The sequence below is a fragment of the Stegostoma tigrinum genome, chromosome 17, assembly GCF_030684315.1.
Source record: "Stegostoma tigrinum isolate sSteTig4 chromosome 17, sSteTig4.hap1, whole genome shotgun sequence".
Classification (NCBI taxonomy): Eukaryota; Metazoa; Chordata; class Chondrichthyes; order Orectolobiformes; family Stegostomatidae; genus Stegostoma; species Stegostoma tigrinum.
This window is the reverse complement of record NC_081370.1, coordinates 16755926-16781955: the sequence shown is the minus strand read 5'-3', so window position 1 is coordinate 16781955 and position 26030 is coordinate 16755926. Positions and strand designations below refer to the sequence as shown.

General features: G+C 41.4%; 1 protein-coding gene across 3 annotated transcripts in view; it reads left to right on the top strand.

The window, feature by feature from the left end:
• Positions 1-466: 466 nt before the first annotated feature.
• The window catches only part of hps5 (HPS5 biogenesis of lysosomal organelles complex 2 subunit 2), a 49001-nt gene continuing 23437 nt past the window's right edge, over positions 467-26030 (top strand). The window contains exons 1-9 of one of the 3 annotated variants that reach the window (XM_048545389.2): positions 467-611; positions 9193-9407; positions 11558-11668; positions 13425-13489; positions 15820-16012; positions 17342-17472; positions 19325-19540; positions 24036-24107; positions 24204-24292. In XM_048545389.2, coding sequence (XP_048401346.1) covers positions 9303-9407; positions 11558-11668; positions 13425-13489; positions 15820-16012; positions 17342-17472; positions 19325-19540; positions 24036-24107; positions 24204-24292 — 982 coding nt within the window. In that variant the 5' untranslated portion in view covers positions 467-611; positions 9193-9302. Of the gene's footprint in view, positions 612-9192; positions 9408-11557; positions 11669-13424; positions 13490-15819; positions 16013-16081; positions 16800-17341; positions 17473-19324; positions 19541-24035; positions 24108-24203; positions 24293-26030 lie in introns of those variants that run through there. The other 2 variants (XM_048545388.2, XM_048545390.2) reach the window with 2 other exon arrangements.

Genomic DNA, 26030 nt, shown 5'->3' with positions numbered 1-26030 from the left:
TATCTGCTTTAACCCTGCTCTCTCACAGCGCCAGGGACTCTGGTTCGATGCCACCCTCGGGCGACTGCCTGTGTGGAGTTTGCACGTTCTCCCTGTGTCTGCGTGGAATCCAAAGATGTGCAGGTTAGGTGGATGGGCCGTGCAAAATTGCCCGTAGGGTCTAGAGATGTGTAGATTAGATGCGTTATAGGGGAATGGGCCAGTGTGGACTTGTTGGGCCGAAGGGCCACGTTGTAGGGGGGATTCTATGACTTATGATCTCCAACATCCGCAGTTCTTTGTTATTATTTTAAGGCAAAGTCGCCATAGTTCCAGAGGGGATGCACTCTCATTATTTGAGTTTAAGAAGTCATGACATATTCCAAACTTGACGCCAGGGGTTATGAGGCAGTTCCTGTAGCTTCGCCGTCCCCCGCGGGAAGGCTGGTACAGGCCAAACCCTGCCTCTGGGGGCTAAGATGTCGGGTCGTGCCAACCCCGGGGAGGGGGGTGGCGTTGGGATTCCCGGTCACGGGCCCGGGTCCTGGCCCTCCCTCGGGCGGGGCTTATTTGGGGAAGTCCGCGGCACTTGGGACTCGACTTTAGGCCGGGATCAGTCGGAGTCGCTGCAGGTCAGTGCTGTGTTCTCAGGTAGAGGCTGGGACTAGCGTTGCGGCCTGTTTGTGAGACTTGGCCGGGTCTGGGTAGGATAATCCCCTAAGAGTGTCACCGGGAATCTCCGCTTGTGGGCCGGGCTTGCAGCCTCTCCACTACCTCCTGCTTCACCACAACCCGGGAATTGACAGTGACCGGTGTGAGAACCAGGCCTGACTGACGCTCCCACTCCCCAGAACACTGCCTCCTGTCCCTTCCCACTGCATTGCTCTGCCTCTGTCTGTGCATTGTCTACTGTTGTCAGATATTATTTTCCTGCTGCAAATGATCTTGTCACGTGCCAACTCTGATCCCAGGTAGTAGTGAGAATACAAAGACATGAGGATGGTTCTGAGTTTTTTTAAAAAAACTGAACAATTAGAAAAGGCAGGCAAGAGCTTCAGAGAAGGAGCAAAACTTGATCTTGTGGCAGAGCAAGTAACTAAAGTGTTAGTGGCACTTTGGGACTGGTGATCATAATTCTGTTTAGTTTTCAAGTAGTTATGGAAAAGGGATAGGTCTTGTGTAAAAGTTGAAGTTCTTAGTTGGAATAAGGCAAATTTTGATGTTATGAGACAGGAACTTTCAACAATTGATTGGAGTAGACTGTAGGTAAAGGGAAACTGGCAAGTGGGAAGCTTTTAGAAGTGAAAAAATGGGAGTTTAGAGGCATTATGTTTCAGTTAGTGAAGTGTAAAACTGGTAAAAGCTGGGACACAATCGTGGAGTCTCTAGCAGAGATATTTGTAACAGGGTCGCTAATATTGTGTCTTTATTTAAGAAAGGCTGTACAGAGAAGGCTGAGAACTACACCTGCGAGTTTGACAATAGTGGTGGGTATGTTGTTGGAGATGATTCTAAGACAAAGTATTTGCATGCATTTGGAGAAACAAGGACTGATTAAGGATAGTCAGCATGGCATGGTGAGTGGGAAATAGTCTCGCAAAATTGATCGAGTTTTTGAGGTTATCATCAAAAAGATTGAGGGCAGTGCAGGAAATGTTGTCTACGTGGATTTCACTAAAGTCTTTGACGATGTTCCACAATGTTAACCTAACTAGTAAGGTTCGATCACATGGGATTCAGGGAGAGTTTGCCAATTTGATACAAAATTGGCTTGACAGTAGGAGACAGAAGGTGGTGATGGATGGTTGTTTTTTGAACTGGAGGCCTGTGACCAGCTGTGTTTCACAGGGATTTCTGCAAGGTCATCTCTTGTTTGTAATTTATTTGATTTGGCTGAGAAATTAGAAATTAGAAAAATATGTTTGTGAGGCTGACACCAAAATCAGTAGTATGGTCAACAGTGAAGAAGGTTTTCGAAGATTACTGAAAGGTCTTGATCAATTAGATTAATTGGCTGAGGAGTAGCAGATGAGGTTAGTTTGGATACGTGCGAGGTAGTGCGTTTTGGTAAAACAACAAGGGCAGGACATGTATCGTTAGAGGTAGGGCATGGGATAGTGTTGTAGAACAAAGAGACCCAGGGGTTCAAGTATATAGTTCTTTGAAAGTTGAATCACAGGTAGACAGGGTGGTTAAGAAAGCATTTATCACATTTGCCTTCATTGCTCAGACAATTGAGTATAGGAGTTGAGATGTCATGTTGAGGTTGTACAGGATATTGGTAAGGCCACTTTTCCAAAGCTGTGTACAGTTCTGGTTACCCTGCTGTAGGAGGGATGTTATTAATTGAAGAAGGTTCAAAAAAGATTTACTTGGATGTTACCAGGACTGGAAGATTTGAGTTATAAGGATAGGCTGGGACCTTTTCCGCTGGTACATAAGTAGTTGGGGGAGGGTGACCTTTGTAGAAGCTTATAAAATCACGAGGGGCACACATAAAGTTAATAAGAAGGTCATTTCCCTATGGCAGGTGAGTTCAAAATGGTGGATGTATTTTTAAGGCAGGAGGAGAACAATTTAGAAGGGACCTGAGTGGCAACTTTTTCGCACAGAGGGTGGTTCATGTGTGGAATGAACTGCCAGAAGAAGTGGTAGATACAGGAACAGTTACAACACTTAAAAGACATTTGGACAGGTACATGAATAGGAAAGGTTGCGAGTGATATGGGCCAAATGCAAGCAAGTGGGTCTAGATTAGTTTGGGAAAGTTGGCTGGCACGTATGAGTTGGAGGGTCAGTTTCTGTATTGTATGAATCTGTGACTTTATGATTTAATACTGAGTGTATCACTCAAACTCAAGTGTATAATGTTTTGTTATTCATTGCGTGTGTGTTCCCACATTCTTTAACTATGCAGTCTTGGTGCTTAGGTGTGAGATATGCTGCCCACCTTCCAGTGGCCTGTGTAATATTCTGTCTGCATTTCTTTGCGGAGATATTCCCTGCATTTTCCCTTACTGCTTGTATGTTTGGCATATATGACTGTTGCAACGTGTGCAGCCTCACCCACATTGTTTTTGTGTAGATATTAATTTTGACATTAGTTGATTGTGGAACATGCTTTGCAGTATGGTGTCCTGACATGTCATGTGGGCATGGTTTCCCCGTACTGGAATGTTTATCTTTTTTACTGAAGATCTGTTGGGTATCTACCTGCTGTTATGCCTATGTTGGCCTTCTCAGCCATCTGAAACTGGAATGTGTTTAAGGTATCAGCTGTCACATCCCACTGTTGCTGCCTGTATGGTGTTGCAACTGATTTTGATCTACTTTTATTTTTACGTGGGATGTTGCTGTTGCCATTTGTTGCCCATCTCTAACTGCCCTTGAACTGTGGCTTACCAGGGCCATTTGAAGGTTAGTTAAGAATCAATTATGTTTCTGTGGTCGTGGAATCAAATGTCGACCTGATCGGGTAAAGATAGCAGATTTCCTTCATGGTGAAAATTAGTGACTGATATGGATTTTATGGCAGTTGGCAATTGGAATTTTTAAACAAGCTAACCTAGACTTTGTTGAATTGAAATTTTACATCTGCCATGATGGGATTCAGACTGTTATCCCCAGAGCATTTGTCTGAGTTTGTGGATTACCAATCCAGTATCATTTCCCGGTTAGGAGATGTGTCATGTTATTTTCCAGAGCAGTTAGTAGGTTAGATTGGTTTACTAGACTTTCTGCTGTTTCAGATTCTTGGGCAGCTTAGGCAAATGTTGGCTCAACTTCTGTATGCCTATGTTCGACTGGGTCGGTATGTGCTTTATATGTTAGTCAGTTTTTTACAGTGAGTTATTGTTTTACTCTCCTGCACTGTCACAAAGCTGTGAGAATGCAAGCTCTGTAACCGGATGAGGAAAAATTGATGTCACATGCTACTGCAATATGACCCAAGATTGCAAAGTCTCAAAAGGCTTCCCATGTCCACCAATTATTCTTATAATGTCAGACCATAAGACGCTGCTACCCAGGGCCTGAAGTCATATGAACGTGATGGACAGGACAGTAACAGTTCATACTTCAAACAACCATTGTACAAGTGAGCATGAGGATTCCAGCATAGCACCTAATACTCTAGGAAAGATAAAAGGACAGCTATTTAAACCTTAGACCAATTTATGGAAAAAGATACTTGGAATTTCCTTGTTAAGCTCCAATGCTAATTAACTGTGTCCAGAAGTTCTACTGCATACCTGATACATCATTATTTTTACATAGTTGTCAAGACGTACAGTACAGAAAGAAGGCACTTCAGTCCAACTTTTCAATGCTGACCAGATATGCAAAATAAATCTAGTCCCATTTGCCAGCATTTGGCCCAAATCCTTCTAAACCCTTCCTATTTATATACCCATCCAGATGCCTGTTAAATGTTGTAACTGTACCAGCCTCCACCACTTCCTCTGGCTACTTATTCCATATATGCACAACCCTCTGCATGAATACATTGCCACTTATGTCCTTTTTAAATGTTTTCCCATATCACTTAAGCCTGTGCCCTCTAGTTTTGGACTCCCGTACCCTGGGGAAAAGATGTTGGCTATTCACCTTATCCATGCCCCTCATGATTTTATAAAACTCTATAAGGTCACCCCTCAGCCTCTGATGCTGCAGGGAAGATAGCCCCGTCTGTTCAGCCTCTCCCTATAGCACGAACCGTCCAAACCTTGCAACATCCTTGTAAATCTTACGTGAACCCTTTCAAGTTTAACAATGTGGCGATGGACTAGTGGTATTACTGCTGAACTGTTAATTCAGAGACTTGGATAATGTTCTGGGGACTTGGGGTCGAATCCTGCTATGGCAGATGGTGGAATTTGAATTTAATAAATATCTGGAATTGGCAGTCTAATGATGACCGTGAATCTATTGTCAATTGTTGGAAAAACCCAACTGGTTCACTAATGTCCTTTAGGGAAGGAAACTGCAATCCTTACCTGGCCTTGCCTACGTGTGACTCCAGACCCACAGCAATGTGGTTGACTCTGAACTGCCCATTGGGCAATTAGAGATAATGGGAACTGCAGATGCTGGAGAATTCCAAGATAATAAAATGTGAGGCTGTCAGTCCCCCTCCACCGACACTCTCATCCACCTAGCTGAACTCGTCCTCACACTCAACAACTTCTCTTTTGACTCCTCCCACTTCCTACAGACTAAGGGGGTGGCCATGGGCACCCGCATGGGCCCCAGCTATGCCTGCCTCTTTGTAGGTTACGTGGAACAGTCCCTCTTCCGCACCTACACAGGCCCCAAACCCCACCTCTTCCTCCGGTACATTGATGACTGTATCGGCGCCGCCTCTTGCTCCCCAGAGGAGCTCGAACAGTTCATCCACTTCACCAACACCTTCCACCCCAACCTTCAGTTCACCTGATCCATCTCCAGCACATCCCTCACCTTCCTGGACCTCTCAGTCTCCATCTCAGGCAACCAGCTTGTAACTGATGTCCATTTCAAGCCCACCGACTCCCACAGCTACCTGGAATACACCTCCTCCCACCCACCCTCCTGCAAAAATTCCATCCCCTATTCCCAATTCCTCCGCCTCCGCCGCATCTGCTCCCACGATAAGACATTCCACTCCCGCACATCCCAGATGTCCAAGTTCTTCAAGGACCGCAACTTTCCCCCCACGGTGATCGAGAACGCCCTTGACCGCATCTCCCGTATTTCCCGCCACACATCCCTCACACCCCGCCCCCGCCACAACCGCCCCAAGAGGATCCCCCTCGTTCTCACACACCACCCTACCAACCTCCGGATACAACGCATTATCCTCCGACACTTCCGCCATTTACAATCCGACCCCACCACCCAAGACATTTTTCCATCCCCTCCCCTGTCAGCTTTCCGGAGAGACCACTCTCTCCGTGACTCCCTTGTTCGCTCCACACTGCCCTCCAACCCCACCACACCCGGCACCTTCCCCTGCAACCGCAGGAAATGCTACACTTGTCCCCACACCTCCTCCCTCACCCCCATCCCAGGCCCCAAGATGACATTCCACATTAAGCAGAGGTTCACCTGCACATCTGCCAATGTGGTATACTGCATCCACTGTACCCGGTGCGGCATCCACTGTACCCGGTGCGGCTTCCTCTACATTGGGGAAACCAAGCGGAGGCTTGGGGACCGCTTTGCAGAACACCTCCGCTCAGTCCGCAACAAACAACTGCACCTCCCAGTCGCAAACCATTTCCACTCCCCCTCCCATTCTCTAGATGACATGTCCATCATGGGCCTCCTGCACTGCCACAATGATGCCACCCGAAGGTTGCAGGAACAGCAACTCATATTCCGCCTGGGAACCCTGCAGCCATATGGTATCAATGTGGACTTCACCAGTTTCAAAATCTCCCCTTCTCCTACTGCATCCCTAAACCAGCCCAGTTCGTCCCCTCCCCCCACTGCACCACACAACCAGCCCAGCTCTTCCCCCCCACCCACTGCATCCCAAAACCAGTCCAACCTGTCTCTGCCTCCCTAACCGGTTCTTCCTCTCACCCATCCCTTCCTCCCACCCCAAGCCGCACCCCCAGCTACCTACTAACCTCATCCCACCTCCTTGACCTGTCCGTCTTCCCTGGACTGACCTATCCCCTCCCTACCTCCCCACCTACACTCTCTCCACCTATCTTCTTTACTCTCCATCTTCGGTCCGCCTCCCCCTCTCTCCCTATTTATTCCAGTTCCCTCCCCCCAACCCCCTCTCTGATGAAGGGTCTAGGCCCGAAACGTCAGCTTTTTGTGCTCCTGAGATGCTGCTTGGCCTGCTGTGTTCATCCAGCCTCACATTTTATTACATTGGGCAATTAGAAATGGGCAATGAATGCTGCCTAACCAGTGACACCCTCATCCTGTGACTGAATTTAAAAAAAAGTCTTTCCCATAGCAAAAAGTCAAGAATTGAATGCAGTATTCCAAAAGTAGCCTCACCAATGTCCTCTGCAGCCACAACTTGACATCTCAACTCCTATACTCAATACACACTGAATGTCACCTTCACTACCTTATGTGTCCACAACTCCACTTTCAAGGAACTATGAAGCTGAACCCCAAGTTGTCATCGTTTGGCAACACTCCCTAGGACCTTACCATTTAGCATATCTGTCCTATCCTGTTCTGCCTGTCCAAAATGCAACATTTTACATTTATCTAAACTGAACTACATCTGCCACTCTTTAGCCCATTGACCCACCTGATATTGTCAGCATTGACTGGAAGGGTGTTCAGGAAATATAAAACCAGAATGGATTCTTCAGGTGGATTAGTGGGAGACATCTCAAAGCATCCTCGTTTGCCATTTGGCCTCCTGGATGATGTTCTAGCTTGTAATTGTACACACTTAGCTTCAGGTTGAATTCGGCGGTGGGTTTTTATTCTATGTGCGGTGTGCCCCTGTCCTCTTTGAGTAGCCGTAGCCAGGATCTGTCATTCGTTACTTCTACAACTTTACATCCATAAAGGTATTGGTGGAACTTTCTCACACCAATGATGACCGCCAAGCCTGCCTGCCTTCTCTATGTTGTGATATCACTGAATAAAGGAAACTTTTCAGCTCACTCTTGAACGTATGTGCTGGATTCACACTTGCTGCACGAGCTGGCAACTTGTTCTGAAGGTTAATAAGAAAGTGATGAGTGAGGTACCGTTGCAATGTTTAAAAGACATTTGGATAAGTTCATGAATAGGAAAGGTCTGGAGGGATATGGGCCAAGCTCAAGCAGGTGGGACGAGTTTAATTTGGGAACCTGGTTGGTGTGGGCTGGTTGGACTGAAGCGTCAATTTCCATGCTCAGTGACTTTCGGGAAAACAAGCTCTTGGCGTCTGTACGTACTTAAGATGCAGAAATACTTTATATATGTTATCTGAGCATCTTGACTGTTACTGACCTGATTACCCTCATGGTTGTCCTCACAAGATTTAAGAATTGTCTGCTTACTTTTTTTCCATGCAATTGGTGCTGATCATGATTCAGTAGGGATTTATGTTCTATTATACATCAGTCTCTTTCCTGTTCAGTTTTTGTTCAGATCCTCGTACAGTGTATACATGTTTGGTGTTGGCCCTATCCATGTGCATAACATGCACAACATTTATGCTGAATGCCATCTGCCAGGTGTGTGCCAACAGATTGTAGCCCTTGTCTCACATTGAAAGACTTTTTTGCAGATGGTTTTCACAGTACCTTTGTTTAGATGATTAATAAAATTGTGAAAAACAGTAGACCTGATACTGAGCCCTGTGGCAATCTATTTGGGACTGCACACAGCCACTACCATTAATAACAAGCCTGTACTTCCACTAACATAAAATAATTCTCTATTGATCCAAAACCTGCATTTGAAATATTTCACCTCATTTCACCACCCAGCCTTAAGTCTGTGAGGGAGTGTGGTCAGGAATTTATAGACGGACTATCTGATTTGCACCCAACTCTGTGTTTCATTAATGATGCTGGGGGTTCAGTGGTACACCTGTTCCAAATCTCTGCATCATTTTGTGTGCTCTAGTTGCATTAATTGGAGATTATTTTCATTTTATGATGACAGTGTACTCTAGTGGGAGAGAAGCTGAAGAAACTGTATTATCCAATTTCACTTGTTTCATACCCCCACATGCACTGGCTGAAGCTAATACCCTCTCTAAACCCTCTCAATATTGCAGGATTGCAGAGAAAGGATGCTAGGCTACAAGCACTGTTGTGCACCACCCTACTACTTGGAGCTGTCAAAAAGAGTAGTGGAATACCAGTTTCCCCTAACTACTCACCTTTTGACATGGGTGTGCAGCTTGGTGCTCAAGGGTTCGAGCCCTCAGAAACACCTCTCATGTACTCCTGGCCTCCTGGATGTAGTTATTGTGGTGTGCTTGTGATTGTGCATTTATTGATTTGTGTACTCATGAGTAGAAATGGAAAGAATGTGTTACTTTGGACCCATGTTGTTTAGGGATCTAGAATGAGAACATTCACACTTTTCTTCAAATTTCGTATTTTTTTTTCTGACCATTAGCTAGCAATGGCTATGTTTTAAAAATTGTAAATGGTGGTGTCTGAGATTATGTTAAATTATAGTGTTCTGGTATTGGAGTAGATCTTCTGACTGAAATTAAATTGCTTACCAGGGATTTGTATCCGATTCTATCTGCAGCATGAGCATGGAGGATCTGCAAGAAAGCCTGTGAACAAGTTTGCAGCTTTTCTGAATCATATCTTCGGTCACTTCTTATTTCCATTGAAACACATTCACACAGCCTTGCGATGTCACTGCCAGTGCTTCCAGAGCCATGCAGCCATGTCCTGGCAGAGTTGGACTCTCTGGATCCCCTTTTATCTGCTCTGCGGTTAGATTCAAGCAGATTGAAGGTGAGTGGAGGTGGGAAGGTCACAAACCACATGCTTGCATCAAATGATGTTTTATATTTTTATTGGAGGGAAATTGAGTGATTATACTGATCCAAGTTGATCAGATTGTACTAAGCAACGATGATCTGTTTTGTGTTACTATCGTTCTGGGTTTTTGCCACTAACAGCTGTCAGGACCCTGTGGAAATTGGAGTGCTCCCCTTTAAGACGGGCAATGGCAATATTTCAATGAACACTGCAGGTGCAGTAGTTTTCAGCCAACTTTCCTTTTAAGTCCTGTACTCTTGGTCAGTTCAATGACTCACCTGCACTGATCACAGGGGTGGGATTAAAAAAAAAGGTAGGAAAACAGCACAGTGTACCTGTTTCAAATTAAGATAAATGTGTACCTTTCTATTAAAGTGGAACTATGAGAATGTAGTGTGCCATGTCCTTCCTGCTATGACATGTGTAAGAGAGTTCAAGGGTCTAAATCCCCATTGGTGGGATGTGAGAAGTTGTATTTTCCAAGGAACTATATTGCACGGGACCTGAAGTGTTAACTCTGCTTTTTCCTTCACAGATGCTGCCAGACCTGTTGAGCTTTTCCAGCAACTTTGCTTTTATATTGCATCCTGAACTGGTCATCATTTATGTTAACAATTTGAATGAAGGGTTAAAAGAATGTGTAACCGTAGGAGCATTTAGCCTACAGAGCCTGCTCTATCATTAAAATTGATCATAGTTGATCGAGCACTTTTACGTCTTTTACCAACACTTAACCCCATAACCCTTTATGCCAAAAAATATCAATAAGTTGTCACCCATTACTTTAAATGTACTCAAAGATTGTGCTTCCACAGCCCTCTGAGGTATAGACTTCTTAAGATTCACCAGCCTTTGAATAAAATTCTACTCAAACAGTCATAAATGGCAACCGAGATAATGGGAACTGCAGATGCTGGAGAATCCAAGATAATAAAGTGTGAAGCTGGATGAACACAGCAGGCCAAGCAGCATCTCAGGAGCACAAAAGCTGACGTTTTGGGCCTAGACCCTTCGTCTGATGAAGGGTCTAGGCCCGAAACGTCAGCTTTTGTGCTCTTGAGATGCTGCTTGGCCTGCTGTGTTCATCCAGCTTTACACTTTATTATCTTGTTATAAATGGCAACCCCCTTATTTTAAATTGGATTCCTGGATCAAGACTGCATGACCAGGGAAGACATCTTGGCTGCATGAACCCTGTCTATCCCTTTGAGAATTTTGTAAGTTTTAATAAATCATAGAGATCTATAGCACAGAAAGGAATCCCTTGTGCCAGTCAAAATCAACCACCTCACTATTCTAATTCCATTTTCTAGCACTTTACCTAAGGCCACATATGCCTTAGCATTGTAAATGCCCATCTAAATATTAAATGTTATGAGAGTTTCTGCCTGTACCACACTTACAGGCAGAGTGTTGCAGATTCCATAAAAAAGTTTTTTTCAAACCTTCTGTCCCTTACTATGACATCACCTCATTCTTTCAAACTACAGCGAATACAGGCCTGGTTTTCCTAGTCTTTCTTTACAGGACAGTCCCACCTATGGGAACAAGTCTGATAAACCTTTATAGCACTCAATCAATGGCAACAGTGTCCTCCTTCAGATAAGTAGACCAAAATTGCACATGCTATTCTAGGTGCTGTCTCACTAAGCTTCCGTACAATTGGTCAATACTTCACTTCTGTACTCAAACCCTGTTTTAATAAAGGCTAATGCCTTTCTATAGCTTTCTGCACTGGCATGTGAGCTTTTCAGTGTGTTATTGACAAGGGCACTGAAGTTCCTTGTACATCTACACTTCCCAACACCTCACCATAGAAGAAATACATTGTATATCTGTTCTTCACATTTTTCCACATCGTATTCCATTTACCATGTTCTTGCCTAATCACTAAGTCTTTCCCAATCCTTCTGAAATAATGTTTTGCATCTTCCTCACTCTCTCATTCCCAGTTAGCTTTGTGTCATCTGAAAATTTTGACCTGACCTGATGGAAACTCGTCACTCAGTTAGGATAGGTTTCATATAGCAACTGGTGTGAGATTCTAGTGGGGATCACTTAGGTGGGGTCAGGTAGTTTTGACATTATAGCTATGAAAATATTACAATGCATTCTTTTCTCAGTGTACGTGTTTGTCAGTGTCTCGGAAGTGGTTGGCACTGGGCAGCTCAGCTGGTGGACTGCATCTAATTCAAAAGGACGGTTGGAAGCAAAGACTCATGTTAACGCACAAGGTGAGAAATGGAATTTGTTCGCATCGACCTGTTTTCTTAGGATGAAAATGTGAACTTTTTGAATTAAAGATAGGAATAGGCCACATGGCCATTGTTCCTGTTCTGCCAGTGAGATCTCCCTCCACATTCTTACTTTCTCTGGTAACCTTTCACCCCTTTTTTCCTATTTCAAATCTGTCTACTTCTGCATTTAAAATATTCAAACACTCTGCTTCCGCCTTTCAAGGAAGAGTTGCAAAGATTCATGACCCTCAGTGTGCAAAAGATTTCTCTTGATCTCTGTCTTAAGTGGGTGACCCTAATTTTAATAGTGCCGCTTAGCTCTAGATTGTCCCACAAGAGGAAACAACCTTTCTACATACACCCTGTCAAGACCTCTCAGGACATGGTTTGTTCACTCAGGTTGCTTCTTAACTCCAGTAAGTACACGACAAGCCTATCCTTTCCTAATAAGATCACCTTTCCTGAAATATGGTCTCACCAATGTCCTGTCCCAAACGTAACTTCCCTACTTTTTTATTCAGCTCCTCTTGCAATATTGTACAGTATATTGTATGTCAGAAGTCAGAAATAGAATTATTAATTGTTGCTGTATGGTTACAGAACATATTCTAACACAGCCAAGGGGGAATTGGTACAGGAGTGTACTGAAGTATTTTGTAATATAGTTTAATTGCACTTTCCTTCTGTCTTTGATAACTCAGTTATGCACTGCATTTTTAAATGAGTTTAAAACAATTCTGTTTCTTGGTATACTACATCTTCTTTTAAATGGGTCAACAGTAGGTGTGCTGCAATTGTCTTCACTAACCTAGTGAGGGAAAAATAACATTGAATTTCCTTGTTCTTCATTATTGAAGTAACCTGCTAGGAAATGCTCTCTTGCAGATACCTGAAGTCAGGATCAGGCTTGAATAATGTGCCAATGTTTGACCTATAGGTTCAAACATAATGGTCACAGATGAAGTACTGTTACCTTATTGTAGCCCAGCACCACCCACTAGAGCCTCCTGTTGCGGACTCCTTTAAGTGGAGAAATCCGTAGGTTCAAACTCCACCCAGAAGATTTGAGTGGACAATATGGGCTGATATCTCAGAGCTATGCCACAATTGTGCTGTATTCTGGAACCATTTTTCTGATGCCTTGTTAACCTGCTTGTTCTGATAGATGTAAAAGGTTGGCATTATTGATAGAATGAAGATTGTTCTTGGTGTCCTGTTCAACATTCTTCCTTCAACTGGTTAAACACAGCAGGCCATGCAGCATCAGAGGAGCAGGAAGGCTGACATTTTGGGTCTTGACCCTTCTTCAGAAAGTGATCTAACTTGTTTATGTTTGGAGGCCTTGTTTTCACTTGGAAAACCAGCATCAATGTATGCAAAAGGCTTGGTAAAGTGTTTATATAAATGCAAGCTTATTGATTTGAGCAGGGAAAGAAATAGGGAAAGTTACAAGTTTAAAAAAAATTAAACATGACTAGTTTGTAATTTAAATGTATGTGGACTCTTAGCTCCACTATTCTAATGCCATGACCAGCCCTATGAGTCTTGAGTGATGAATTTTCTGTTGATACAGTACTGCAGTGTTTCCCTCTCAAGGTCTTAAGTAGCGCTTTCCTCCTGTCTACGGGAAAGCTGCACGAGGGCTCAGCAGAGAAATCCAAATCATATTAATTACAAAAAAAAGGTATTTTTTGATGCTGTGCCTTTTGATATTGGAATTATGTGAATTTGATAGAATTTTCTTCTACTGCAGGAAGGAGCTCTCACTCATGTTGCTTGCTGTCAGCATGATGAAGACTATGTTGCTGTAGCAACTAGGTAAGTATACTTTATTATTAGAGTTTTAATTCTGGATTCTTTTCGTATCCTGTAGCAGCCTCTCTCAATTCACACTTCATACAAAAACACCAAAAGATGCAGTTACTCTCTATTCTTTAAGTCCAAATTGAAAAACGGAGGATTATTCTGCCAAATTTTAACCACTTTTGTAAGTGAGCCTCAATTTCTCTTGTCTAAGAAAATATTTTCACAACCTTTGCTGATATTCAGTTAACATTTGTTAGTGTGCCCAAATAATCATTTTCAATTACTTTAATTGATGGTTCTTACCTGTGCCTTCACTGGTTTACATTTTGTTCAGAAAACAAGAGAATAGAGCTACCTTAAGCTTTCCTTGGAGCTTTAACTCAGAAATATATAGATTAAAGTGGCTAGACAAAGCCAGCAGAAATAAGAACATGGATTCTGATGTAGATGTTAAGCCTATCTGGTTATACAGAATATAACTAGGAGCAGGTTGTGTACACTCTTTCGCAGCAGTGTGCCCTATCTACAAGATACACTTCAGAAATTCACCAAAGATGCTTAGACAGTAATTGCCAAATCCGTCATCACTTCCATCTAGGATGACAAGAGCAGCAGATAAATGGGAACAGCACTGCACGTTCCCCTCCAAGTCATTCAGCTTTTGACTTGAAAATATGTTGCTGTTCCTTCAGTGTTGCTGGGTCAAAATCCTGGAGTTCCCTTTCTAAGGACATTATAGATCAACCTACAGCACATGACAGCAGCAGTTCAAGAAGACAACTCACCACTACTTTTGCAAGGCCAGCTAGGAATGGGCAATAAATGCCAGCCAGGCAGTGATGCCTACATCCCACGAGCGAATAAATTCTTTAAAAAAAGGTGATCTGTGAGCATAATCTGCCATTCAATCCATGCGTGGCTGATCTTGCAATTTCATATTTCTGCCCACTCCCCATACCTCATTCCCCAACATGAAAAGATCTGTGTGTCACAGCTTTAAATACAGTCAGCAATTGAGCAGTCTCAATCCTCTGAGATAACAAATTCCAATGATTCTCCACCGTTCAAGTGAAGACATTTTCCTCTTATCAGTGCTAGATGCTCCCCTTATCGTAAGACTGGGCTCCCATGTTTAATGTTCTCAGCCAGCAGGAATGACCTGCATGTATCCTGTCAAGGCCCCTAATTATCTTGTATGTTTTCAATAAATTACCACTTACACCATTCTAAAATCCAGTGACTATTTGTCCAACTTATTCAGCCTCTCTTTATAGGACAACTCTCATCCCAGCGTTGAGAACTGTAATTTTCTCATATTGTCAGGCTTTCTTCTTTTTCAACAGTTACTAAAATTGCCTGGCCTTTCTGACTCACTTAAAAGCGGCCTTGCGAAAAAAAGTCCTCAAGAGCATTGACTGGTACTTAGTCAATTTACACCAATTAAAAGCAAGTGAATAATCAATCAATTGTTTGATTGAATTCAAGTTAAATAGTTTCTCTTCTTTCTTGGGTTAGGTGAATAAAAACTTAGTTAAATTATAGCATTTTGTGGCACAAAAATCAGCTTAGGCTACTGTGTCAATGCCATGTCTTTGAAAGAGCTGTCTAATATAGTCCAACACTTCAACTTTACTTCATTGTCTGGCAGAATTTGAACTCCTCAAATTTATGGTAATTTACCATTTGAAAGTTCCTGTGGAACATAGTGACATTATGTTCTAATTCAGTTATTGCTCAAAATTTTATCCACTCTGTTTCTTCAAAGTAGTCAGGTACATTTTGCCTTTAACAAATCTTTGGCTGTTTCTTATTAATTCAGACTCTTCCAAGTGAAAATTAATTTTGTCCTTAATATGGAAAGAAATTTATGTATCTTTCAAATGTCCTATTTTAATTAGGGAGGGCCCAATGTTAAACAGCAGTGACGGGTGAACTCGTAAAATCAAGGTTTTATTGAATCATAGCTACTGGTAACAATTCCACATGTTCACGCTATGCATTAAAAGATATCACTCCGTGTAACTGGACAATTTGCCTATCATGAAATGTGTGCCAGGTGATTCCCTATTTAAGAGGGTATAAAATGACAGGGCAGTCAGATGTGCTGGATGATACATGTTGTAGAGTGAGTGAGATAGAGAGAAATTTTGCAGGAAAGATGTTGAATTGCTGGTGAGTGACAGCAAGTGTGTATGTTGTAACCATTGCTTGCTTAAGAGACAAATATTCTGAACACTGAGAAATCTTCATTGGCGAGAACAGGAGAGATGTTGGGTTTTCATTAAGCAAATTCCTAGCATGACCAAGTCCTCATTATTAGTTTGGTGATTTCCCTTGTTCAGCCAGGGACATGTGATTGTGTGGGAGCTGCATCATGAACGGCGTGGGAAACCTGAACGTATTTATGTGTCGTCAGAACACAAAGGCCGACAAGTCACTGCCCTCTGCTGGGATACTACTGCTCTCCGTGTCTTCGTGGGAGACAATCTGGGAAAGGTTTCTGGCCTGAAAGTGAATTCCTCCAAACAAGGAAAGGTCTGTGATGTCTTTTATGCAATATGCTCCTATCTATCTACAAAATGTGGCAAAGAAGTAGGGTGAGCAAATCATACCTTGGTATTCATCCCACCCAAATAATATAGCATAATCTTACTGCATAACATTCCTCGCATTTTAAAGGACTCATTAATAAATGCATGATGTAGCTGAGCCATATAGACCATGAGGCCGTAAAGTTAACTTTTAATGTGTGTGGTGTGCCTAACTGGTACAGCAGTCGAGGTGCTACAGTTGATTCAACATTAAAAAGTTTGGCAGTAGATAGGTAATGGCTAGTATTGGAAGAATGAATGCTTGGTTTTCAAAAATACACAACAGGAAAAGTGGGAGCACATCAAGAGGAGGCTTATAAAGTTGCCAAAAAAAAAAGCCTGAGGATTGCGACAATTTTTGAATTTAGCAAAGAAGGGTCAAGAAATTGATAAGGAAGAACGATTTGAAGATAAAAATGGCAGAAATTACAAAAAGGGATTGTGAAAGCTTCTATATGTATGCAAAAAGAAAATGATTAACAAAGTGAATGTGATTAAATCTCAGAACCATTTATGTAGGAAATAGAAAATTGACTTTAGCATCTACAGTTCTCGTTGTCTCAATGTGATTACTAATATGTGTGAAAGACATTGGTAAGGTTGTATGATTGTATGAAATTATTGTTGGAGTGCTGATTGTGCTCATTGTGATCTATATTGCTGTTTTTCCTCCAGTTGAGCTGCATTCCATTTTTAAATTGAGAAGCTTGGATAAAGAACAAATCCTTGGTGTAAGATGTTGCAATGATTAAAATAAATGTAATTAAAGAAACAGTTAAATAACTAAAGAAATAATGATTAAGCAGTGCTAAGCTTAAGTCAGTCTGAAGAAAACGCTTAAAATAAGCAACAAAAGCAGAAATTGCTGGAAAAGTTCAGCAGGTCTGGCAGCATCTGTGAAGAGAAATCAGAATTAATGCTTGGGTCCAGTGACTCTGATTTTCTTCAGCAATGCTGAGCTTTTCAAGCAATTTCTGTTTTTGTTTCTGATTTTAGCATCCACAGTTCTTTTGTTTTTTTTGAACTATGCAGTTTTATAAATAGAAAAGATCTGTGTTAAGTAATAGCAGTCAATACTCTGGTGTTCTGAGTACTTTAGTAACAAATAATATAGATTTCGCTGGAAAGAGGATAAAAATGAGATAGGAAAACGTTATTGGTCTGTGAATTTACTGTGCACTGCATATTCGGGAAGGATGTTGAGGATGCAAGAATTGGTGTTGTGAGGTCAATGCAGAGACATCTTATTGATTGCTTTCTTATTCCATCTTAGGCTGCTGCATTTGTGATGTTTCCAGTTCAAGTGATTACAACAGTGGACTCAAGAGTGGTGCAACTTGACTATCAGGAGGGCAGATTGTTGGTCTCATCTCTCACTCGTTGCTATCTGTGTGACACTGACAAGTATGTGCCAGTATTCCATATATGTTACGACTTTAATTACTGCATTTTAATTTTGGTTTTGAAGATTTTTCATGCTTTGTTTTTAAAAAGTGGAACATTTCTGCTTATTAACTTTGTTAATTTTTAAGTTGTTGATTTCGTTGAGACTTGTGCTGTTGAAGGTGAGATGAGATTGCTGGAGGTCAGCCAATACCATCACCACATTCATCTCAAACCGGGTGTTGCAGTTTTGTCACCTTTACTCAAATACTCAATTTTCTCTCCAAGAGTTCACAATCCCTAATGGGTACGGTTGTCTTGAGCACTATTCAGCTTTCTGAATTTTACTGAGGTGATCATTCTTGATGTGTGGAATTATGGGGGACCTGGTTAATTTGGATATTATTTTACTATTAGAATCTGAGGTTGTCCTTGCCTGGTGACATTTGGGAGACTATACAATAAAATTGGTTGGTTAGCGCTCAGTGATAAAGCTTTACCAATTTTCTCTTCCTCACCCCCAATTCCAAGTCTGAGTCCATTGGTAAATTTATTGGCTATCTCATTACAGATCACAAATTAAACGAAGGGCCTTCCATGTTAACATACCTTTGATGCTAAAAGAGGCCATGTATTTAACTAACCTGTATGTGCCTAGTCATTTTGTGTTGCCAGTTGTTTAAGCTGGTTCAGTGGAAGATAAACTGCCACAACTCCAAGGTAATGCACTGGAAATCAAGCCTCGCAATTCCTGGAGTGTCGCAAATATGATCAAAAACCTTCAGTTTACCAGAACGATGAACTCCAGGTGAAAGAAAACAATCGCCAGGTTTCTGCACTTAATAAGAAAACAGCTATTTTTTGTAGACACATTATCTTTTACCAGTGGTGGTTGGGGTTTGCAATGAAAAGTGAGTTAGCTGTTACTGGAGACTTTCAGACACCCCTATATGAATGAGAGAGACGGACCTTTCTGCTGCTTTCTTTGCAGGCACTGACACCACACACCATGGTTGTCTGGTCAGGAGCCAATCAGAATGTTGTTGCCAAGCGGTGTTTCTTTAGCTCGGATCCCATTGGCTCAGTATGCTTCTGCACTTGCTATTCCCAGAAGCACATAATATTATATACAACTCTTGAAGTGCTCCAGTAAACATGATTTTAAATTTTGCTATCTCTTTTGTTAAAAGCAGTATATTTCTTACGCTTCCTCAACTATTTAAATTGGACCTTGTATTTAGAATTTCTTGCTTCAACCAAGAGTTAAAGGGCTTCTCATTTTATAATAAGTCTAAAATATTTTTCATAAGCGGTGAGACCAAAAATATTTGAATTGAGTTAGTTATTATCTATACCCTGACAATGCTGATCTCTTACATTGTCAGATGGATGCTGGCATCACAAATTTGCTTTAATTCTCCAATTCAGAGTCATGATCTGGTTCCAGTTTTCTTTTGCTGATTTTTTTTTAGCAATCGGCTTTCTCCAGCACTACTAGGGTAGCTGTGTCTCTGAAATATTCTATTGCATTCCACAAGTTGGGGGAGAAAAAGAGAAGCACTAACAGATTGTCAATGTGAGAGAATTTGAGTAAGAGCAGACCTGAAATATATTGCTTAGAAGTGGTTGTACACAAATACAAGGCTTTTAACGTTCTTGGATGTATGATATTTACAACGCAATAAACTAAAGAGGAAAGGACGTTGTGGTACATTGGTAGTGTCCCTGCCTCTGGTCCAGGAGTTCTGGATTCAAGGCCCACCTGTTCCAAAGGTGTATCCCAACATCTCTGAACAGATTGATTTTTCTTCTAAAAATGTAAAACTGGAGAGGTTTGCATACTCGTTCGTTTATAATTCTTCTTGGATGACAGAGAGAAGTTCTGGAAAATTGGAAACAAGGAGCGAGATGGAGAATTTGGAGCCTGTTTCTTACCAGGATCAAAGAACACTGGATTCTCACAGCCATTGATATTCTGCGCACGACCTGGTTCACGAATGTGGGAGGTGAACTTTGAGGGAGAGGTGCTGAGCACGCATCAGTTCAAACAGTTATTGGGATTACCTTCACTTCCCATTATTTCTCACAGGTATTCAGTTGTATAGCTGTTAAGTGTCACCTTGATTTAGTATAATTGCTCATTAAAACATGAAAAGGGTCACCGAATGCACCTTTCTGGAATTTTAGTCTTTGAAGCCGGGCTTCCAGCTAAGTTTTGAATGCCTTTAAAATCTGTGCCTCAACAGACTGTCTGATTTATTTTACACATTTCTACCACCTCCTTATTGTGTCTTTTATGCTCTTTGTCTCTGGTTGTCAAACAGTGCTTGTTTCATTTACTGACTGCCACAGTGAAGCTTCCTGGTATTTTCATGGCCACCGTTAGCTTTGTCTCCTTGAATATCTCTTACTACTTTCTCCAATAGGAGCAATTGAAAGCCATTCAGTTAGATTATGGCCCTTTGCTACCTCAACTCCATTTACCACCTTTCCTCTAGATCCTTTAATGCCCTTCTTTAATACAAATCTGTTGATGGGTTATTGTAACACAGTGTTAATGTCCCTACCGCTGAGTCAGAAAGCCTGGGTTCAAGTCCTGTCTACGCCAGAAGTGTGTAAAAACATATGCGCAAGTTGATTGTGAGGGTGGGGGTGAAAATGTATGGAAATCAGTTGACCTGAATCTTGAAATTTCAGTTGATCCAGAATCCTCAGCGTTTTGGAAGGTTCAGACTCCCATTCCTGCTTAAAGCAGGGGAAGTGTTTGTCAAAAATGACCTCTTGTTCTGGATTTCTCCAACAGCAAAAAATAGTTTTAATTATCCATCCTGTTTCAAAACCCATAATTTACCTTACCTTTATAATTTAACCCTTTAAATCGTGGTATGAAGAACTTGCACAGTCTACCTTCCAAATAGTGTAAAAGTTTTCTTAAGTTTAGTGCCTAAAATTGACTGCTGTACTTGAGATGGAATCTGATCAAGCTCAATGAATCGCATACGAATCATTTCCTCACTTTTGAATTCTGATTCCCTCTATAAAAAAGCAAGCATTCTATTTGCTGTTTTTATTGATTTTGGTACCTGTGCACTAACTTATGGTGACTTGTGTACATGGATGCCACGGCTGTTCACTTCCTAATGGAGAGAAGACCACTTCATTTTGTCTTTCACAAAACTGAAGTGGATAATGTAAAACTTATGACATCTGCCTTAGTTTTGCCTTTGCAAGTTAGTTTGTCTGTACCTTTAATTGCCTGCGCTACCGAACTTTGTGCCATTAGTAAACTTGGATAGACAACCGTCTCTGCCTTCATATGCATCATTAATGTGTATGGGAAAAAATTGAGGATCCAGTACCATTTCAAGCGGAATGGAACTTAGCATCTTACCAATTGGAGAACTAACCCTTGACCCTCCTCTCTGACTCCTACCACCATCAAGTACCAACAATTGTCTCAAGTTTTGAATTTTGATAAAATCCCATACAGAACCTTTTATGGAAGTCCACTGGACAACATTCCGAGACAAACCACTGTCCTTCATGTTGATGATCCCTTCAAAACAATTCACAAAGATTAATCAGAAATAATTCACTTCTCACAAATCCACATGGGCAGATCTCATTTTTTTTCTTGAACTGATAATTGCCCACATATTCAGCCATAGAATCATAGAGCAGTACAGCATGGACCAAGATGACCTTCATCCCAAACTAAACTAGTCCCACCTGCCTGTGCTTGGCCCATATCCTTCCAAATATTTCTTATTCATGTGAGGTTTTGCACTTTTGGAAAAAAGAATACAGGCATGGACTATTTTCTAAATGGTGAGAAAATTCGTAAAGCAGAAGTACAAAGGGATCTGGGAGTGTTGGTCCAGGATTCTCTAAAGGTTACCTTGCAGGTAGAGTCCGTAATTAAGAAAGCGAATGTAATGTTGTCGTTTATCTTGAGGATTGGAATATAAAAGCAGCGATGTGCTTCTGAGGCTTTATAGAGCTCTAGTTAGGCCCCGTTTAGAATACAGTGTCCAATTTTGGGCCCCACACCTCAGGAAGGACATACTAGCCCTGGAGCGTGTCCAGCGGAGATTCTCACGGATGATCCCTGGAATGGTAGGTTTAACGTATGATGAATGGCTAAGGATCCTGGGATTGTACTCAGAGTTTAGAAGGTTGAGGGGAGATCTAATAGAAACTTACAAGATAATGTATGGCTTAGAAGGGGTGGACACTAGGAAGTTGTTTCCGTTAGGCGGGGAGACTACGACCTGTGGGCACAGCCTTAAAATTAGAGGGGACAAATTTAAAACTGAAATGAGACGACATTTCTTCAGCCAGAGAGTGGTGGGCATGTGGAATTCATTGCTGCAGAGTGCAGTGGAGGCTGGGACGTTGGATGCCTTCAAGGCAGAGATCGACAAATTCTTGATCTCAAAAGGAATCAAGGGCTACGGGGATAGTGCAGGGAAGTGGAGTTGAAATGTCCATCAGCCATGATTTAAATGGCGGAGTGGACTTGATGGGCCGAATGGCCTTACTTCCACTCCTATGTCTTATGGTTTTATGTACTTAGCTAAATGTCTTTAAAATGTTGTAACTGTACCAGTATCCACCACTTCCTCTGGAAGTTCATTCCTGACATGCCTGTGCAAATAACTAAAATTGTCCCTGATGTCATTTTTTTAAAATCCCTCTCCTCTCACCTTAAAAACATGCCTCCTAGTCTTGAAATTCCCCAACATGGGGAAGATACAACTGCCATTCACTTTACCTATACCCTTTGTCTCTGCTCCTGGAATATTTAATTTAACTGTAGTTGATAAACTGACCAGCTTCCCGTCTTCACTTCTTTAAAAAAAAGTTTGAAATTTTCTGATGCATAGACCATTCCTGAACCAAGAGAGCAATGCAAAATTATAACTAAATACATCTGCAATTTCCTCAGTTGTTCCTTTTAACATGTACTCGCTGTATTCATGTCATTAAGATAACAAAGTTTTCATTGTTCGTTTCATCAATATACCTTCTTGTACTCCCATTATTGCACTGCGGCCTTTACTGGTCCTGCTCATTTCTTTGAGTTTTGCCTGTAACTTGTGTCTTTTAAATATAGGAAAATATACAGAACCATTAGTGATGATTACAAAATTTTAAAAAAAAATTCTATCCCATAATCTGTCATTTATTTGAAACACATAACATCCATTTTCATCCCAGTTCCCATCCACAAGCTATGTTTTCTTGTTGTAGCTAGTTTAAATGCATATTTCACTCTGATGAAGTATTTAAGTCCAAATGCCTGTTCATCTTACCTGTTTTGAAGATAAGTGCATACTTCACATTTTATGGTTGTAAAATAATCATTTGGATTAAATTGATTTAGCACCCCTAATTGTCATTATTCCCAACTTTTCATGTAAATTTTCTTGTTTTCACACTTTATTATATCCAATCCTGATATGAATTCTGTTGCGGATCCACTTTACTCTCTATGCTTCATACTGCAGGTGAGGTAAACAATTACTATTTACAACTTATTAACCTCATATTTCTTGTGTTTATACTCCTGGTTAGTTGCTCCAAACATCATCTGAGCTAGCTGCTGGTACCCTTTGATTATCTGTCCTATGTTGCAGTCCCTAATTTTATGACTACTTCTATTCATTTGTTCCTTGCTATTTGCAGACCAGCTGCTGTTCTACTTCTGTTATATTTGATAAAATTCAAATTATTTAAAAGGACCACAAGATGCTTGCTGGTGACTCCTGTGGCTGAAAGCTCTTTAGCTAAGCAAAAACCAAAACCCAAAATTAATCTTGCCAAAGTTTTAACTTGGTATTTCATCTTGGGGAATTCCAGCAATGATTCCAGCTGGCAGTCTAAGAGGAGAGCATCAGGACTAGTATGGTTATGGTAAAATACTCTCTTTCTTGCAGTTTTCTTTCTGATCCTACTGCCAAATCATTTATCTATCATTCTAACAATGAACCAAAGGCACCTTGATCTGTCATTCGCAGCTCTGTGTACATTGAGCTAATTTTTGATGCAGTCCGCAAGCTGTGTTTTGACTCTGCAACGCCTTTGATTTTGGATCATTCTCATGTGCACCACGATGTCGAATTCTGGCTGAAACCTAAATATATAACATGTCCTGAGTTCCCCTTGGCTAGTAGGCCCTCATTCCATTTACATAATAGAACTATTTCTCTCGAAAGCAATTCATAATATCCAATTCTCTTGGTACTCAATCTGTCCCATTTATACTGTGGAGCTGATTCAATGTAATGGACAATGTGAAATATGTATGTTCATAGTTGGTGACATTTTTCTGGCATAGCTGTTTCGTACGTTAGTGGAAACTCATTTGTGGCTGATCTGGCCCAAGTGTATCGGATCGCTTTGACAATTGCTGCCAGGAATGGCATTTTTCTTTTGTTTCAGCTGTTTGCAGTTGTCTGAGTTGCCACCAGTGGTGTATTTGATGAGTAAAGTACAATGAGGCACAAATTTCAGCCTATACTTATGTTCATTTTCATTTGCATGTTGTACTCATTCAACAAAATGTTTAATTACCTTTTCAGATCTGAGTTACATTACAGCATGACTTCCAGTTCTCCACAATCTATCTCTTTTCCCAGGCTCGTGTGTTTGAGGTAAGAATCAGAAAAAATGGAAGGTGCTCATGATACTGAATAGTTATTACATGACAACATTAACATTTTAAGTTTCTTTTTTTTCTCCTCCTACAGTGAGAATTATGTTCTGAGTTGGACAGACCGAGGGATCTATGTGTTTGTTCCGCAGAGTGTTCAGGTGTTGCTCTGGAGTGAGCTGAAAGGTGAGATGTTGAAGTGGCTGCACTTTCATTGTGTTGTGATGGAGTTGTGGTTGTTTTTTGTGTATTTGAAATAGATTCCTGCTATTCATTCCCTTACTGTACCCATTATCATTCTCATGTTGGGACTCTGTTTACTTGTACTAGGTGGGGAATTCTGCAGATGTCTTGGGCGGTTACTGTGGCAAGTCATTCAACTGTGAAGGTTGCACAATTGAGACAGTCCTGTCATCATTGAGTGGCACTAACTGAGCTAAACATTGAAAGAGCCAGTACAAATACCAGTGGATAGAATGGTTCCTGTTGGGCTGTACTATTCAACAGTCCTACTTCCTAGACTCCAAGATGCGTTTGATCATTTTTGCTGAACTTTTTCCACATCTTCAAACAATATCCATTCAGAAATAACCTCTTTGTTGCATGCTGCACAATATCCTCTAACGTTTGTTGATTATTTTGTCTTTCGTGATGTGTGTTCTCTTCTGGTGTTGTCCCTAATTTTTTTTTTCATTTGTGCATGGGAGCAACAAGCATTGTTGGAAAGGTCAGCATTTGTTGCTTATCCCAGTTGCCTTTGAGAAGGGGACGGTAAACTACTTCCTTGAAACACTTTGGAGTAAGTGCCTCGTGTACTTAACAGTCAGTCATACCATTGGAGGCAACTGGGACAACTGCAAACAACTCAGACAAAGATAAAATCCATTCCTGGGAGCAACCACCATGAAATATCTGCTGCACTTGGATTACATCAACCATAACAATGAGCTTCCACTAATGTGTAATTCTGTGTAATGTGTAATGTGTAATTCCACTAATGTGTAATGTGTAATGTGTTTTCTGCTAGAAAAATGTCTCCAACTATGACTATTCATTTTTCATAATGTCCATCACTTTTGAATCTGCTAAGCATCCACAGTGGTGTTGGGAGGGAGTTTGAGGGTATTCTTTTTCCTAGCCACAGAGAAAGATCTGCAGTTTAGCTTCAAGTTAAGATGTCTGACGTGAAGGGAGATCGTATTTGGTGATGTTCCTGTGCATCTGCTGCCCTTGACCTTCAGTTGATACAGGTCATAGAGCTGGATGTTATGGGAGGGAAAGTGAGCATGATTAAGCCATTCTCAAGCCCTCTCTCCTACACCATTATTTTCCGGCCGTGTGTTAATTTGCTAAATCATTTTATTTCTTTGCTCGCTGGCATGAAATAATTGGAAGAATCTTTAAATTGGGATTGAAAAGCAGGATCTCTAATGGCGCAATCTCTTATCTAATTCTTGAAAATCTGCTTTCAGAGTCTCATTCCTCATTCTGTCCATGTCTTTGGTACCAGTTTTGGCCATGACCTCTGACCGACTGTTTGTTTGCTTTCCTCCTAAACTGTGGACTGCCATTGGTCAGTGACATCCTTGACCTTGGCTGTAGGGAGGCTACAACCAATCCCAGAGCCACATCTAGGACCAGGGTCACAGTCTCAGGCTACAGGGTTGGGCATTTTATACTGAGGTAATGAAAATGCTCTTTACTTACTGGTTGGTGAACCTGTGGAATTGTCTACCACAAAAGACTGTGGAGGCTAAGTTACTGGATATATTCAAGAAAGACGGTATTAACAGTCTGTTATTTCTTGGCGGAGTCTCCTCTGAAACTGAATCCATCATGTACTCACCTTATATCCTTCCCGCCCCTATTATCAACACAGTAACCTGAAGTCTATTGATGGGATGACCGCTGTAGCCATTTACTT